The sequence below is a fragment of the Carassius gibelio genome, chromosome B20 (genome assembly GCF_023724105.1).
Source record: "Carassius gibelio isolate Cgi1373 ecotype wild population from Czech Republic chromosome B20, carGib1.2-hapl.c, whole genome shotgun sequence".
In the NCBI taxonomy this organism is placed as follows: domain Eukaryota; kingdom Metazoa; phylum Chordata; class Actinopteri; order Cypriniformes; family Cyprinidae; genus Carassius; species Carassius gibelio.
The window spans coordinates 26,461,377-26,476,414 of record NC_068415.1 but is presented as its reverse complement, the minus strand read 5'-3'; the positions used below and the strand labels follow the sequence as shown (position 1 = coordinate 26,476,414).

At 37.6% G+C, this 15,038-nt stretch overlaps 1 protein-coding gene across 2 annotated transcripts; it reads left to right on the top strand.

Moving 5' to 3' along the window:
* The first annotated feature begins 4,353 nt into the window (after positions 1-4,353).
* Positions 4,354-14,766, top strand: LOC127984373 (protein-L-isoaspartate(D-aspartate) O-methyltransferase). Of its 2 annotated transcripts, none has more exons than XM_052587020.1 (8): positions 4,354-4,687; positions 6,838-6,942; positions 7,120-7,151; positions 7,242-7,346; positions 8,336-8,456; positions 10,254-10,339; positions 10,502-10,719; positions 12,727-14,766. In XM_052587020.1, the coding sequence occupies exons 1-7, from the start codon at positions 4,447-4,449 to the stop codon at positions 10,679-10,681; spliced, it is 870 nt and encodes a 289-aa protein (XP_052442980.1). In that variant the 5' UTR covers positions 4,354-4,446; the 3' UTR covers positions 10,682-10,719; positions 12,727-14,766. The 2 variants fall into 2 exon arrangements, with proteins under 2 accessions (XP_052442980.1, XP_052442979.1); XM_052587019.1 differs by having other exon boundaries at positions 4,356-4,687; positions 10,502-10,671.
* Positions 14,767-15,038: the final 272 nt, after the last annotated feature.

The window sequence follows — 15,038 nt, the reverse complement described above, 5'->3', positions numbered from 1 at the left end:
CCCCTCCCCCGGAGGATCCCCTCTCCAGAGAAGAGGCTGTTCTGTTCTGTATGGAAACAGTTCGTTGTATAATATTATACGTGTTAGATTTGCATAAAATAGTCATTTTAGATTAAGCTATATCTGGAGTTTACTACGAAAAATATATATTTTAGATAGTGGTGTCAAACGAATAATCGCATTCAAAATAAAAGTTTTTATTTACATAATATATCTGCGTGTAGTGTACTGTGTATATTTATTATGTATAAATAACTACACAGACACACATATTTGAAAATATGTACATGCATATATTTATATTCATATAATTAATATTATATATATATAAATAGATTTAATATATAAACGTAACATATTTGTACTTAAATATATACATGCATGGTTGTGTATTTATGTATATTTTATACATTTACACAGTAAACACACATAAGCTTTGCCACTAGCCAATTTAAACATTCAAAAACGTTTAAAGCATTCAAACACGAGACTCGGAACGAGCTCTCCTTCAGGAACCTCTCCTCTAAGCTCCTCCTGCACCTGAACGAACAAATACACATCAGAATCACAATAAAGGATGTGAAAGAGCCTGATTCAGCATCGCGGTGAGAGAGGCGGATCGAAACACTTGAACAATGAATTTGCCTGTTTTTGCTCTTGTACGACAAATACATAAAAAGATATGTCAAAATACCCGTCTTGGAAAGTATGTTAGAAAAAACTATAGGTTATGAAATTGTATTATAGTGTATTATATTGGATGCGCTCTTCGTCTCTTAAAGGGACCGTGCCTAATTTAGCTACTAACTGCAGTAATGTTAACCCAATGAAAGAAAAATGTAAAAATTAAATGAAAGAAGAAGAAAAAAATCACTCACTGCTCTTGACTGAATTACTTTGTAGTTTTAACAAAAAATAATGCATAGTCAAACCAACAATTAATCAGACACCAGATATCTTTTTCTTTTCTTTTCTTTTACTAGAACGTGCAGGACACTATAATAAATTTATGTAAGCGAGTGTAGCAAAATAAAGTGAACCGTGGCATATCATACCCCAAAAAATGTCATACAGTGGATTACTAGTAAAATTGATTAAAAAAAAAAACAAGACACTTTGACCTCACCATGTTTTGCTTACGTGTTTTCTTTTTTTTTTCGTAAATGCTAATGCAACCTTTTCACAGCGCAGACTGAACAAAATTAATCATTGCTTGATAATAGGTCAACAAATTATTGACAGTTGTATGAAGTTTTGTTTGATTGTAATCCATTTCATATTTTTCTATCGAAGTTATCTGATATTAGGATGATATTAAGATTAATTTGTTCTGAAAGTCTAACTCTTAGTTCTTGTAAAATTTTATTAAAATGTTCTACCCTAGAGCAAATGTGATAACGTGAGAAATGTTGAAGGTGTCTGAATACATTTTTGTTTGCGTGTATATTTAATTTTTACAGCGAAGACTATGTAGTGCTATTTTAAATGTAATTATTCGGTTTCTGTACCTGGACACTTACAAACTTAAAAAAAAAAAAAAAAAAACGTAAACACTGTGTAAATAGCACAAATAAATGAACAGAACGGACATACAAATTAAACACTTTCAAACAGGGCCCACTGGTACAACCTGCACCGGGGCACCGCAGACCCCAGCTAAGGCCCTTCACTTAAGTTCAAAAGGTTACAAGATGTCAGTACTTTTCTTGATTCAGGTCAAGACTATGAGGACTGTAAAGCACCTAAAATTTCCTTTTTTTTTTTTTTAGGTACTTAAATATGTATTCACAACATTGTAAAGCAGCACTATTTTTTCATCAATCATATTGTGGTAATTTTTTAGTTTCTAATACAACAGCTTTGGGACTGACTGTACTATTGCTATCAGAACAAATGGGAACAGAAAAATAAATAAATTCTAAGATGTAACAAGTAGTGTAACCATTTCAATTACTCCGCACAAAATCAGACTTTAGCACCTCTTTTTTACTTTGAGATCATTCTGAGGTTAAATACTGATTAAAAAACAAAGCAAGACGATACTGTTTTTGAAATTGAATCTTGCATAGTTATGACAGGAAACACTGAATCTAACAATAAAATAGTGATGTAACGATTCACTCGACTCAAGATTCGATTTGATTTTTTAAAACAAAATTAAATTGAAGAAATGCAGTGAATGAGAAGGTAGGTGTCGTTTTATTAGGCTACTGCTTCACGTTTATTTCTGAAACTGAAATATAACAAAACTAAACTGAAATGTAAAAACTAACAAGTTACATAAATAAAAGAAATCTCTTCATATAAAAGCTAAAGAAGGAAGTGGTTTGTACTGAAACTGTATATATTTGCTTAGCGGTTTTGGAAAATGACTAAGTTCCACTTTGTCGTCTTTTTTTTTTTTTTTTTAAGATGTACATGTGGAAAGTGCAGTTTGATGCCAACATGCCATGTTGTTTACTTGATGTGCTTACACGCCGACAGCTAAGTTAACAACACAGAGATATTTGAAGCAGTTTTACTCACCGCCTGCGGTTCCAACACACGATCTTGACCCTGCGGAAGCAGTGGACTGAGTCTGGAGTAGAAACATCCAGAGCCAACGTGCACAGGCGTGTGGACTGCACTGGACTGTTGCTCAGTGGTCCAAAGTACTTTTTTCGGATGAAAGCAAATTTTTAATGTCATGCGGAAATCAAGGTGCCAGAGTCTGGAGGAAGACTAGGGAGAAGGAAATGCCAAAATAATGCCTGAAGTCCAGTGTCAAGTACCCACAGTCAGTGATGGTCTGGGGTGCCATGTCAGCTTCTGGTGTTGGTCCACTGTGTTTTATCAAGGGCAGGGTCAATGCAGCTAGCTATCAGGAGATTTTGGAGCACTTCATGCGTCCATCTGCTGAAAAGCTTTATGGAGATGAAGATTTTGTCCTGGGCATCCTGGGCCTCCATAACACCTCAGCAGTGCCACAGGCTGATTGCCTCCATGCCACGCCGCATTGAAGCAGTCATTTCTGCAAAAGGATTCCCCACCAAGTATTGAGTGCATAACTGAACATAATTATTTGAAGGTTGACTTTTTTTGTATTAAAAACACTTTTCTTTTATTGGTCGGATGAAATATGCTAATTTTTTGAGATAGGAATTTTGGGTTTTCGTGAGCTGTATGCCAAAATCATCAGTATTAAAACAATAAAAGACCTGAAATATTTCAGTTGGTGTACAATGAATCTAAAATATATGAAAGTTTAATTTTTATCATTACATTTTGGAAAATAATGAACTTTTATCACAATATGCTAATTTTGAGAAGGACCTGTAAATGTGAAATATATCAGTCTGTGTGTAATGAATTAACATAATATAAAAGTTTCACATTTTGAATGGAATTAGTGAAATAAATAAACTTTTTGATGATATTCTAATTATATGACCAGCACCTGTAGATCTGCTCCTGATCTCCCCAAAACAAACCAGAGATGTTTTCTTCACACGTTCTTCACTTTATGACTGTGATGTAGTGTTGTGATAAGATTGCCATGCTGCTGTGTTCACATTTAATTGTACAGCATTTTCCACAATGTATATCGTTTTAAAACAGCCTTACAGAACAATGAGTAAAATTAAGCGAGTACAAGAGTCAAGTGTGTTTGAGTGTGGTAGGTTAATCAGAAGATTGTGAACAGTGTCAATGGTCCATTTGAAAGGTAATGCGTTTATAAATCTGCAATCACCCATAAATACATTTTCAAAATTAGAAAACTAATTTAAAAACTAATGTCCTCTGAAGTCGTGGCATAGTGGTCATAACCCTAGGGTTGTGGGTTTGAGCCTTGGGTCAGCAATACCACGACTGAGGTGCCCTTGAGCAAGGCACTGAACCCCCAATTGCTCCCCGGGAGCCACAGCATAAATGATGAACACTGCTCCGGGTGTGTGCTCACAGTGTGTGTGTGTGTGTTCACTGCTCTGTGTGTGTGCACTTCGGATGGGTTAAATGCAGAAAACAAATCTGAGTATGGGTCACCATACTTGGCTGAATGTCACATCACTTTTTAAGTCAGCTTTGCACGGTGCCCATTAAAATGTTTTTTTTTTTTTTTTTTTTAAAGTGAATTGTAGTAGACCTATACATTTAATAATAAAAGTACCATAATAATAATAGTAATGTAATGATTTTATTCATTAATTGGACATGCCAAATACTCTCGATATTATTATTTTATATATCTTTGGCTTCCGTCCAGTGTCATCGTCTGCGCAGTATTAGCACGTAAGCTTTGACTTCACATCGCATGCGATCTGTTCGTACAGTGTGAGCTGGGACTTTGATGAAATCGCACAGTGTCCGGTCTAATACGTCACGCTTTCTTCCTCTTGGCGGCGCACAGTACAGCGACTCTGCATAAAATCTAGAAATTTGCCTGAGAATGTGCACAGATATGATCCTATGAGAGAACGCGAGCCTCGCACCGGAGGAGCTGACCAGCGCGTCGCAGTAGTAGCACAGACTGTGGTGCAGGACATGTCTGGTGACGTCACCGCGCTGGACGTGCTGACGCTCGTCGGAAGAGCGGTGTGCACAGGCGCGGCGCTGACAGCCGCACTCTACCTGATCCGCAGAGTCTGTCTAATAATGGCCTGGAAATCCGGAGGAGCGAGCCACGCGGAGCTCGTCAACAACCTCCGCAGTGAGTTTGAGCCGTTCTGCACGTTTGAAAGAGCAGAGTCAGTCACGCGCACTGTAGAGCTTAGTGACCGGGGTTTGTTTACGTTGCTGTAGTGAAGGTAAGCGCGCGTCTGTGAATTAGCATCGCGTTACAGCCGAGGGAAAGTGCGCTGATGAGTCTGGGATAACATGACTCCATCTCAGCTGTTTCTGTTTCAGACGAGCACATGGTGGCTGCTGTTTAAAACTTACAGTGCGCTTCATTTCTGTTAGCTAGCTGCTAGCAGTCTATGTGATCGTCTCTCTCAAAACACCTGCTAATAATCTGCTCTGTTTAAACGATCGCTGTAACATATAATTTATATAAAATATTTATCATTTCGGTTCACATGTTGTGTTGCTTAGACTGAACAAACATGGTTTTGTTTACTTCCATGACACAGCACCTGTGTTAGCATTCCTTACTGTATCTAACGTTAGTCGTTCCTGCAGGTGTCAATATCTGTATACAAAAAATAATTAAGTGCATTTTCCCTAAACGCCAAATTGTTTTTAATCAGTAAAAGTGTGTAGTTGTTTAATGGTCGTATGTGCTGTTTTATGTGGAGTTGTTCAGTGGGCGTGGCACACCACATGCTGCTGATGTCATCGCGTGATGACGCCATCATGGACTTCATGCATCTGCAGTTTAGTATTTTAAATCTTGATATTATTAAAGCAATGCATGTCTAATATATATATATTCTATTATTTATCATTTTATTTAACATATTTTTGGTTTACCTGCATTAAACTGGCCAGAGAGACTAATAATACCCTTCTGGCATGTGACCCATCCTCCTGAACTCCTGGCTTTATTCTGGGGTCAAGTGGTCAGTGTGCTATATTTAGTGCTGCTCACTAAGACGAGTATAACTGTTACTGTTCCTGCTACTTAGGGTTAGAGATTTGGACAAACTGCTAGCTTAAACTTGTAACTTGTCCTACCAATGGAGTTCAGTGGTTTCTCTGTGGACATGTTTGACTCTTGGTCATACCCCACAGTTTTTATGCTTAGTCACTTTGGGCTACAGAAGAAACGAGTACTTGTCTACTTGCAGAGTACTTGTCTACTCTAGGAGACTCTAGCACTCATAGATACTGACTAATGACTAATGACTCTCTTTTAGATGGATTACTAACCAACATCCATGAGTGTTTAGTAACATGAGAGAGGTCTGTCATTGCCAGTATTGATTTACATCACTTACATGCCTGCTGGAAATCCAGGTCAGAGGTTAGGATGGAGATGCTGTGCCTGTATATAAGGATTCACTCCCATTTAACTTGCCAAATAATTAGCTAGACACAACTACATCATCTCTACGAAAGTTGGTTAAATTTTGAAAAGGTTTACTAGATATATGGGTTACATCAAGTCTGTCTGAAAGTGTAAATGTGTGGTATTTACTATGATTAAATATGCACAGACTGCTATTAATAGTGTGTAAGTCTTGAATCCCAGGATTGCTGACGTGCTTTTGCTACTCCAGTATTTCTGGTAGCATCCCATAAGCACACAGAAAGATGTACTGTAAGTGTTTAGACACAGATCTATAAATTAATGCTGTCAATCAATAAAAGAATAAATGAGTTAATCACACATTTTTCCTGAAATGAATTGTGATTCCACCTAACCTTGAAGCTTTTAAATATACATTTATATTGCAATAATTTCACAAGCAATTTTCAAATGAATGTAGAAATATATAGAAATATATAAAAAGGCAAAAACCTTTTCATGGTACTGTATATATATATATATATATATATTATGTATCTGAACAAATTAGTATTTCTTTAAATCAATGTAATTATGTTATAGTAAAAATTTCCTAAAGGTAAAAATGTTACCTCAGCTTCTGCAGGAGCTCTTTTAAATTACTGTAAGATTACAATTAACAACAGTGCCTCAAACTACTTCAATCTGTGTGCATTTAATTTATTTAATATTTAATACATGCCAAAACAGCATTTATTGTCAGAATTTCCTGAAAAATTGAACAATTTGTTTGATACAAATGCATATAGAACTGAAAGACTTGTGCCAGGAATTACATTACATATATAATATATTGTATATTACAATAGTATTAAGCCATCAGTTTGAATGTGTTTGTGTGTTTTGTCCAGAAAATGGGATTATTAAATCAGACCGTGTGTATGAAGTTATGTTGGCCACAGATCGTGTCCACTTTTCCAGATGTAACCCATACATGGACTCTCCACAGTCTATAGGTAAGCTCCAGTCCAGGGTTATTCATTTGTTGGCACAATGATGGTGTCTAATGTGGCCAAAGCTTAGTGACACGCAATTCCTGGTTTCTGTTGTTCCTGCTCTGCACGGCTACACCAGTATTGTGTTTTCTCTTTGGGAGCTTTGGGATAAACGTCTTTTTTTGTAATTTTGTGCAGGTTATCAAGCAACAATCAGTGCACCGCATATGGTAAGTTAAAATGGCTTTAGCAGGATTCGGGGTAGCAGTTACTGGCCTGTTTGAGGTAGGCGCTGATGACCGCTCATCTGTGTGCTGTAGCACGCGTATGCTCTAGAGCTCCTCCATGATCAGCTGTATGAAGGAGCGAAGGCTCTGGATGTGGGATCAGGCTCCGGGATCCTGTCCGTCTGCTTCGCCAGAATGGTGAGTCTCTTCACTGCCAGTCACAAACATGGGATTGCTTAGGATTTTCACAGTTCTGTTGGATTAAATGTAGAGCAATGGCACGCAGTTTATGACATATGAACTACTCTTAAAAGGCTTGTACCTCGCTGTCTGTCCCCTTGTCCATATTTAGTGGTATAGAATTAGCCCAATCCTCTTAGTAGCCGCTAGAACAGGTCTGTTTACATGTGGAAGCTGATGACTCTTCTCTTCTTTGGTTTGTTCTGCATGTGCATCCAACCAATCACAGACTACAGCACCTCTCAGTTTTTATATGAAAAATATGAGTAGTTCCTTTGAAGTTTCTGAAATGTAGTTCTTGTAGGGGGAACAAAATGCAAGTAAAAAAGTATTTTGTTATTTCATATGGATGTTAAATTAAGTTATTAAGAATTATGTTGGGAAGAGAGTTCACCCAAAAACTAAATTCTCTCATTAATTGCTCACCATCGTGTCGGTCCAAACCTGTAAGACCTTCATTCATCTTCAGAACACAAATTAAGATACTTTTGATGAAGTCTGAGAGCTCTCTGACCCAAGGATCTGAACACGATCAAGGTCCAGAAACGTAGTTAGGACATCGTTAAAATAATCCATGGGACATCAGGGGTTCATCAAAGCATCAAAAATAACAACTTTATTCAACAATTCGTCTCCTCCACGCCACCCTGGTGCCATTTAGGAGAGTATCACATAATGTGTAAATAACGTATGTATACAGACATGTTGTTTACGTTTTGATCTGAACGTAAACCTCATATCCGAAGATGAACAAAGGTCTTACTGGTTTGGAGCGACACGAGGGTGAGTAATTAATGACAGAATTTCATTTTTGGGTGATCTATCCCTTTAATTCAGACTAACATTGAATGAAAAATCATTAATTTAGTCTACTTCTGCCAGTTTGGTCCTCCATAGTAGTTTGATGAGTGTGTGCATTACAGTGGATGTGTTGTGGTGTTTTACAGGTTGGGCCGAAGGGGAAGGTGATTGGCATTGATCATATAAAGGAGCTTGTGGAGGCATCTATAGCTAATGTAAAGAAAGACGACCCTAGTTTGATCTCTTCAGGGAGAATCAAACTCATTGGTTGGTCTGCTTGCCTATCTTTGGTCTCTACAGTTGTGTTTTACATTTTGTGTTTTATAATGTACCCATCTTTTAGGTGTGGGCAAAATTTTGGCTGATTTTGATTGGCCAACGGTCAATGCTATTTATATGTATTATTAGGGATGCAACAATACGGTTAGTTCACGGTTCAATACATACTTTGGTTCTTAAACATGGTTTTGGGTTCGGTTTGGTTCTGATAGCTTGGCACATCAGAGTGTTTTTTGCAACAAATTAACAACAAAAAAACACTCCTGTACAATGGAAAAAGCATGTTTTTTATATGTCTGTTTATTATTTCTTTTGACAGAGGAATTATTTTTCCAATTCTTTCCCAAAATTAGGGTTGGTTATCAATTGGGTTTTTTATGATACCGGTGTCATATCGATACTTTTAAAATGGTACCAGTGCCTAAACGGTGCCTGAATCAATACTTAATAAATAAAAAATACTCAATAAAAAAAGCCACAAAAAACTATGGACAACATTAAAGAACATTAAAAATATTTATAATAAATTCATAGCTTTCACATGCTTTTTGGGTGCTCTCATTTCCCAAGTTGTGCTTCCATTACTCTGTCTAATAAATGTATTTCATGTATTTCATTGTTTAATAGAAAACCACACGTAATGTTTCTATTGTCACTCACTCTGATATTTAGTTAAAATGAGCGCTGTCGGTCACTGTCTTTAATCAGTTTTGTGAATGATGGAGGAAACAGCTGTGCTGTGATGAGCGTTGAACAGCAAAAACAGTAGATGAGAAACCGACTGCTCCCTCGTGACCTTTTGTAAACTGTATTTATGACAAACAACTGCACACATACAGATATTTTAACAATCTATCGATAAACACATACCTTGTGTCCTCGGTTTGTGTTTGAGACCGCTCGCGCTGCTCCACCGCGGTCTGCGGATTGAGCTGAAAGATGAGGGGGAGACATGTCTGCTGCCGTTTTCACATGAAATTTAAGGGGACTACAGCCCCACTTAAAAAGCCTAGTGACGCCCATGCTTCTTGTGTCCTTTTTGGAGAACCAGGACAAATATTCCATTCGATAGCTCAAGCATTTAAGAGGCACCGAAATCTGCGTTCGGTTCAGTTCATATCGGTTCCATAGGTACCGGTTTCGGTACCCTACCCAAAATAGGATGGAATGTCCATTATTGAGTGCTATAAGCACATGAAATGTGTGTTTCATTCATTCTGGACACCAGAGGGCGCCCTCGTGCAGAAAATCCACATATCCATCACAGAATTAATAGAAGTAACTGATGATGTTCCAGGAAATCCCTAACATGGATAAAGGCTTGGCTGTAGCTGTAACTGAATAAAAAGAAGAAATAACATTAAACATTTTGAATAATGAAATTTAAGGGCAATAAACACTAAACAAGTAATAATGTTCTCTTTTGCTGGTTTAGGAAGTAATTTACCAGTTCTCATTGCATGTTATTGCAAGGGAAGATGCTCGCCATGTGTTGATAGCCAATTCTGAGAGAAATGAAACACACTGATATTATTTAAATGCAAAATCGAAACAAAAAAAAAATTGTTTATGTCGTACAGAAGGGTTAGATATTATATCTAGTATTGTGAAATCCATAGTATTCATACATATTTAAAAATGACTCGCATATTTTAGCACATGTAAATTCATTCCTCAGACAGTTTTAAATTATGACATTATTATGACAAATGTACATTCATAGACAGGCCATAGGAAATCAGCAGAAGAGTGTGTTACTGTGTAATGTTGTCTGTATGTGTGCAGTTGGAGATGGAAGAATGGGCTTTACAGAAGAAGCACCTTATGATGCCATTCATGTCGGAGCCGCAGCTCCCACAGTGCCACAAGCAGTATGTTTTCTTCCAATCACAAATACACTTCCATTCCTAGCCATATTTGTACCTTAAGCGTTATCTTTGAAGGAATAATTCACCCACAAAGTAGAACTTTGTCATCATTTACTCCCCATGTATCTGGATCTTCACATGTACGTGTGTTTGTTTGTGTGGTAGTTGCTGGACCAGCTGAAGCCAGGGGGGCGTCTGATTCTGCCGGTCGGGCCAGCAGGAGGGAACCAGATGCTGGAGCAGTATGACAAATTGGAGGATGGCAGTACCAAAATGAAGCCACTGATGGGCGTGATTTACGTGCCTTTAACAGACAAAGACAAGCAGTGGTCAAGGTGGAAGTGACTTCCTGTCCTCTGTCCCTTCTCTCTTCTAGGGCACAGGTGAAACGGTGTGGTCCGGAGCAGACAGAGGCTGCATTTGCCGCTTGTCATCTTTTTTGCTGCTCCATACCATGATTGAACAGCTGCACTGTTTTTTTATTTATTTTTTTAACCGTAACCCACCAGCCTGATTTGACCAAACAAAAAAAAAAACAACAACATATAATGTTTTAAATGTGTGGTTTGCCATTAACTGCTGGAATGGGCTTGGTTTATTTTTTAGTTAAGTTTTTTTCTAAAAAGCTTTCTGAATGATGAGACATGAAAGCATGAAGACATCAAAACCTATTTAGACTTGGCACTAAGTCTTGGTTCACACTGGCAGCCCAAATTGGTTTATTAAGGCAGATCAGAGTCAATTCCAGAACTTTTTTATTCATGGCATTGCTTAAAACTCAACAAGAGAAGCTTAGAAAGTCTCTGTTCCTGAAAATACATTCTAATTAAATTGATTACAATTTGTGTTACTTTAATTAGCGAGAGCAGTAATTTCCCCCAGCACAATTGCACAGCTAACTTCCCCTTCAGATTTCCACCCTGTTAGACAGCTGCCATTGTGGCGTGTATGTAATGTCATATACAGCGAGCGTGGAGCATTAGTGTGTAGATGTGAGTGTGTAAAAGAATGTGTGCTTTGTTGCATTAAACGCATCCGAACCGACAGTTTCTACTGTCTGTTTTTGTGGAAGAAAGTATCTTGGCTTTGTGCTGATGCCTACATTGTGACTGTAGCAGCCAATGTAAAATACATCAGACATCGAGTCCACTGTCTGAATCTGGATTCATCAAGTGCAGACCAGTGCAATTTGACAAACAAATTGCATGCAGTTTGATCAGCCTTTATTGCACATTAAAGGGTTAGTTTAACACAAAATTAGCCCATGTTTTACTCCCTCGAGGCATCCTAGGTGTATATGACTTTCTAGGTGTATCTTCTTTCAGACAAATCCAGTCAGAGTTACCATATTTTTCAGACTATAAGTCACACCAGAGTATAAGTCACATCAGTCCAAAAATACGTCATGACGAGGAAAAAAACATGTATAAGTCGCACTGGACTATAAGTCACATTTATTTAGAACCAAGAACCAAGAGTTCACATTACCGTCTCCAGCCACGAGAGGGCGCTCTATGTCTTCAGTGTAGACTACAGGAGAACTGAGCAGCATAGAGCGCCCTCTCGCGGCTGGAGACGGTAATGTTTTCTCTTGGTTAATTTCTCTCGGTTCATGTCAAATTAATTTTGATAAATAAGTCGCACCTGACTATAAGTTGCAGGACCAGCCAAACTATGAAAAAAAGTGTGACTTATAGTCCGGAAAATAAGGTATATTAAAAATTATCCTTGCTCTTCCAAGTCAAAAGAAGTCAAATAAAGCACATCCATCCATATTAAAACATGCCTCACATGGCTCCGTGGGTGAATAAATACCTCCTGTATCAAATTGATGCATTTATGTAAGAAAAATATCAATATTTAAAATGTTATGAACCATTATCGCGTTCCTCATTCATCACTAATCACCAGCACGTGCGCTACGTCTACATCATCCGCCTAGAATAGCTTCCACCTACGACAGTGAGAGAATAGTGTTCATAACGATTATTGATATCTTTCTACAAGAGGCCTTTATTCACCCCTGGAGCCATGTAAGCCATGTTTTATCATGGATGGATGTGCTTTATTTGACGTCTCTTGGACTGTTGAACAGAAAAAAACCATCAACTGCCATTGTACAGCTTGGAAGAGCAAGGACAATTTTAATGTAAATCTGACTGGATTCGCCTGAAAGAACCAAGTCATTTACACCTAGGATCCCCCGAGGGTGAGTAAAACATGGGCTAATTTTCATTTATGGGTGAACTAACCCTTTAATACCTTCAAGGTTGCTGAAACAATTTTTTGCATGTGTGTTTTTTACACTATGCACGTCAGTCGTGATGATAGCATCTTGTTGTGTATCTTTGATATTTACAGTAACTTCTTTTCTCTTTTTTTTGTTGTAGGGATGAACTTTGAAAGGATGATCTTTGAAAGGATGATCTGGCAATACTCATCGCACCACACACACACACACACACTGGACTTCACTGAGGAGAGCTTGTATTAATGCTCTATTTCCATACCTGTGACAGTCTGATGGTTGTGAAAGACTGATGTATTGATCAGATTCTTTTATTTAAAAAGGAAAAAAAGTGGAATAGGGCTTTGTGCTGAGATTTTCATGCCTGCAGTTTGAGAGTTGTGTGAAAGCAGTTTCGTTTTTTTTGGACGCAGGTGCATATTTCTTGTGATGACTTCAGTATTACAGTCAATTGAATTGTTCATGCATCTCAGCATAATGTATTATAAACAGAACACGGGGGCCGGCCTATGTGCTGAATCCAGCCTGTGATTAAAACTGTTCACTGCTGCATTATGTGTAGGGATGTCTTTGCTCTACAAATCCAGGTTAATAGTAATGGCTTGTGCTTTCAGCTGAAGCATGTGATGCTCAGGCAAAATAAACCACTTAACATTTGATAATTTCAGCAGAGGATTCTAGAGTGAGCCATGTGTTACAATGATTTGACCATGGTTATGGGTTGCAAACTATGGGTCATTATAGCAAACTGAACCCCTAAAAGTAAGCAGAACTTTTATAACTGGATGCTTACCAAACAAATAAATAACATGTATTATTGAAAAGTGAAGACAAGTAAGAAAGTGCAGAATTATATAAGAAATTGTTTATCTGGGCCAATGGTCATAATTAGAAAAATCTGTACAAACCACAGAATGCTGCCATTCAGCAAACACAATCAGGTATTTCACATAACCGTGGCTAATGATTGCTTTTGGAGCAGCAGTAATGGGAATATGATAAAAGACTCTAATGCTAAAATAATAACTACCTTTATTAATAAAAAAAATAATGAGTATACCAATGTTACAATAAAACATTTCTCCAGGCAAGTAATATAGTCCATTAGCTATAACTTTAGGCTGTTTACAGTTACCAACCAATTCAGCCATGGTATAATAGACTGATGGCCACAGGTGTGTGTGTGTTTAGAGGTTTTACAATGGGTATTTTACAAGGCGTATTCAATCAGACTCTACAGTCTGAACTAGAGTTGATACACTATATTGGCAAAAGTATTGGCACCCCCTTCTAATAAACGGGTTTGACTGCTTTAGTGATCTCCATGAGTACAGATCTTAATAAATAAACATCATTATATATGCACTATAAAATTAGAAGCACGCAGCTCCCTAGAATATAATGATATGCTTAAACATTAAGATCTGTACTCATGGATAGTCAAACCTGTTTATTAGAAGGGGTGTCCCAACACTTTTGCCAATATAATGTGTCGTATAAATAGAAATTTTAGAAATCAACTCCAGAATACTAAAATAATTTTGTCATCATGTTGTTCCAACCTCATATTATTTTCTTTGTTTTGTGAAAACAAAGAATCATGCAGCTGCTTTTCTGCATGATGAAATGTGATGTTTGATATCGTCAACTTTTAAAAAGCTAGTGTCCAATAGTCGCCTTTAGATTTGATGTTGTGGAGCCCCAACAATACTGGTTCTTGTGTTCTCGGCATGTGTGATACACATGAGGTTTGAGAGCTGCTGTATGGTGGAAGGGATTTGACAGAATGCACGAGATGCATGGATGGACTACTTTTATGGTATGTTTGTTGACAGCAAAAATCATCATCCGCTTTCTTGATTTGTAAAACAGAATCTTGAACATTTCGTGTATTTCACAGGAAAAAGAAAATCATACAGGGTTGGAATGATATGAGCAGAGTTGGGTCACAAGTGTAGCAATATTACTGCTCACTTTGTAATGTGTTTCACATCACTGCACTGCTCACAGCAGGTTTGTCTATAACATCTAACACGCAGCTAGTAAAGTTCCTCTCGGATCAACCCTTCAAACACAGCTAAACCCTCAGTGGTCATTTTCAAAGCCAAACCTCTGCATGTTTGTGTGTAACCTGCACACACAAACCTGGCTTTTGGCAAATAAACTCACTGCTAAGCAATGATCTGTTCATTCACTGGTCTCTTCTTTCACACAGTCTGAACTATAGAAAAGCTGTATTTTGATAACAAAATCAACTAAATTGCTTCTCTGTCAATCTCCTAGGTAGAAGCTTGTCTGATCACATGCCAATAAATGTTTATCCTCAAAAACCTTGAGCGATAAAAGAGAAATATGCCTATTACTAGTTTCTGAGTAATTCTGGTGATGCACTTTCATTTCTGAATTTGTCCCAATAAAATCTGGGGGAAACCTAACTTTCACTAAAACTTAATT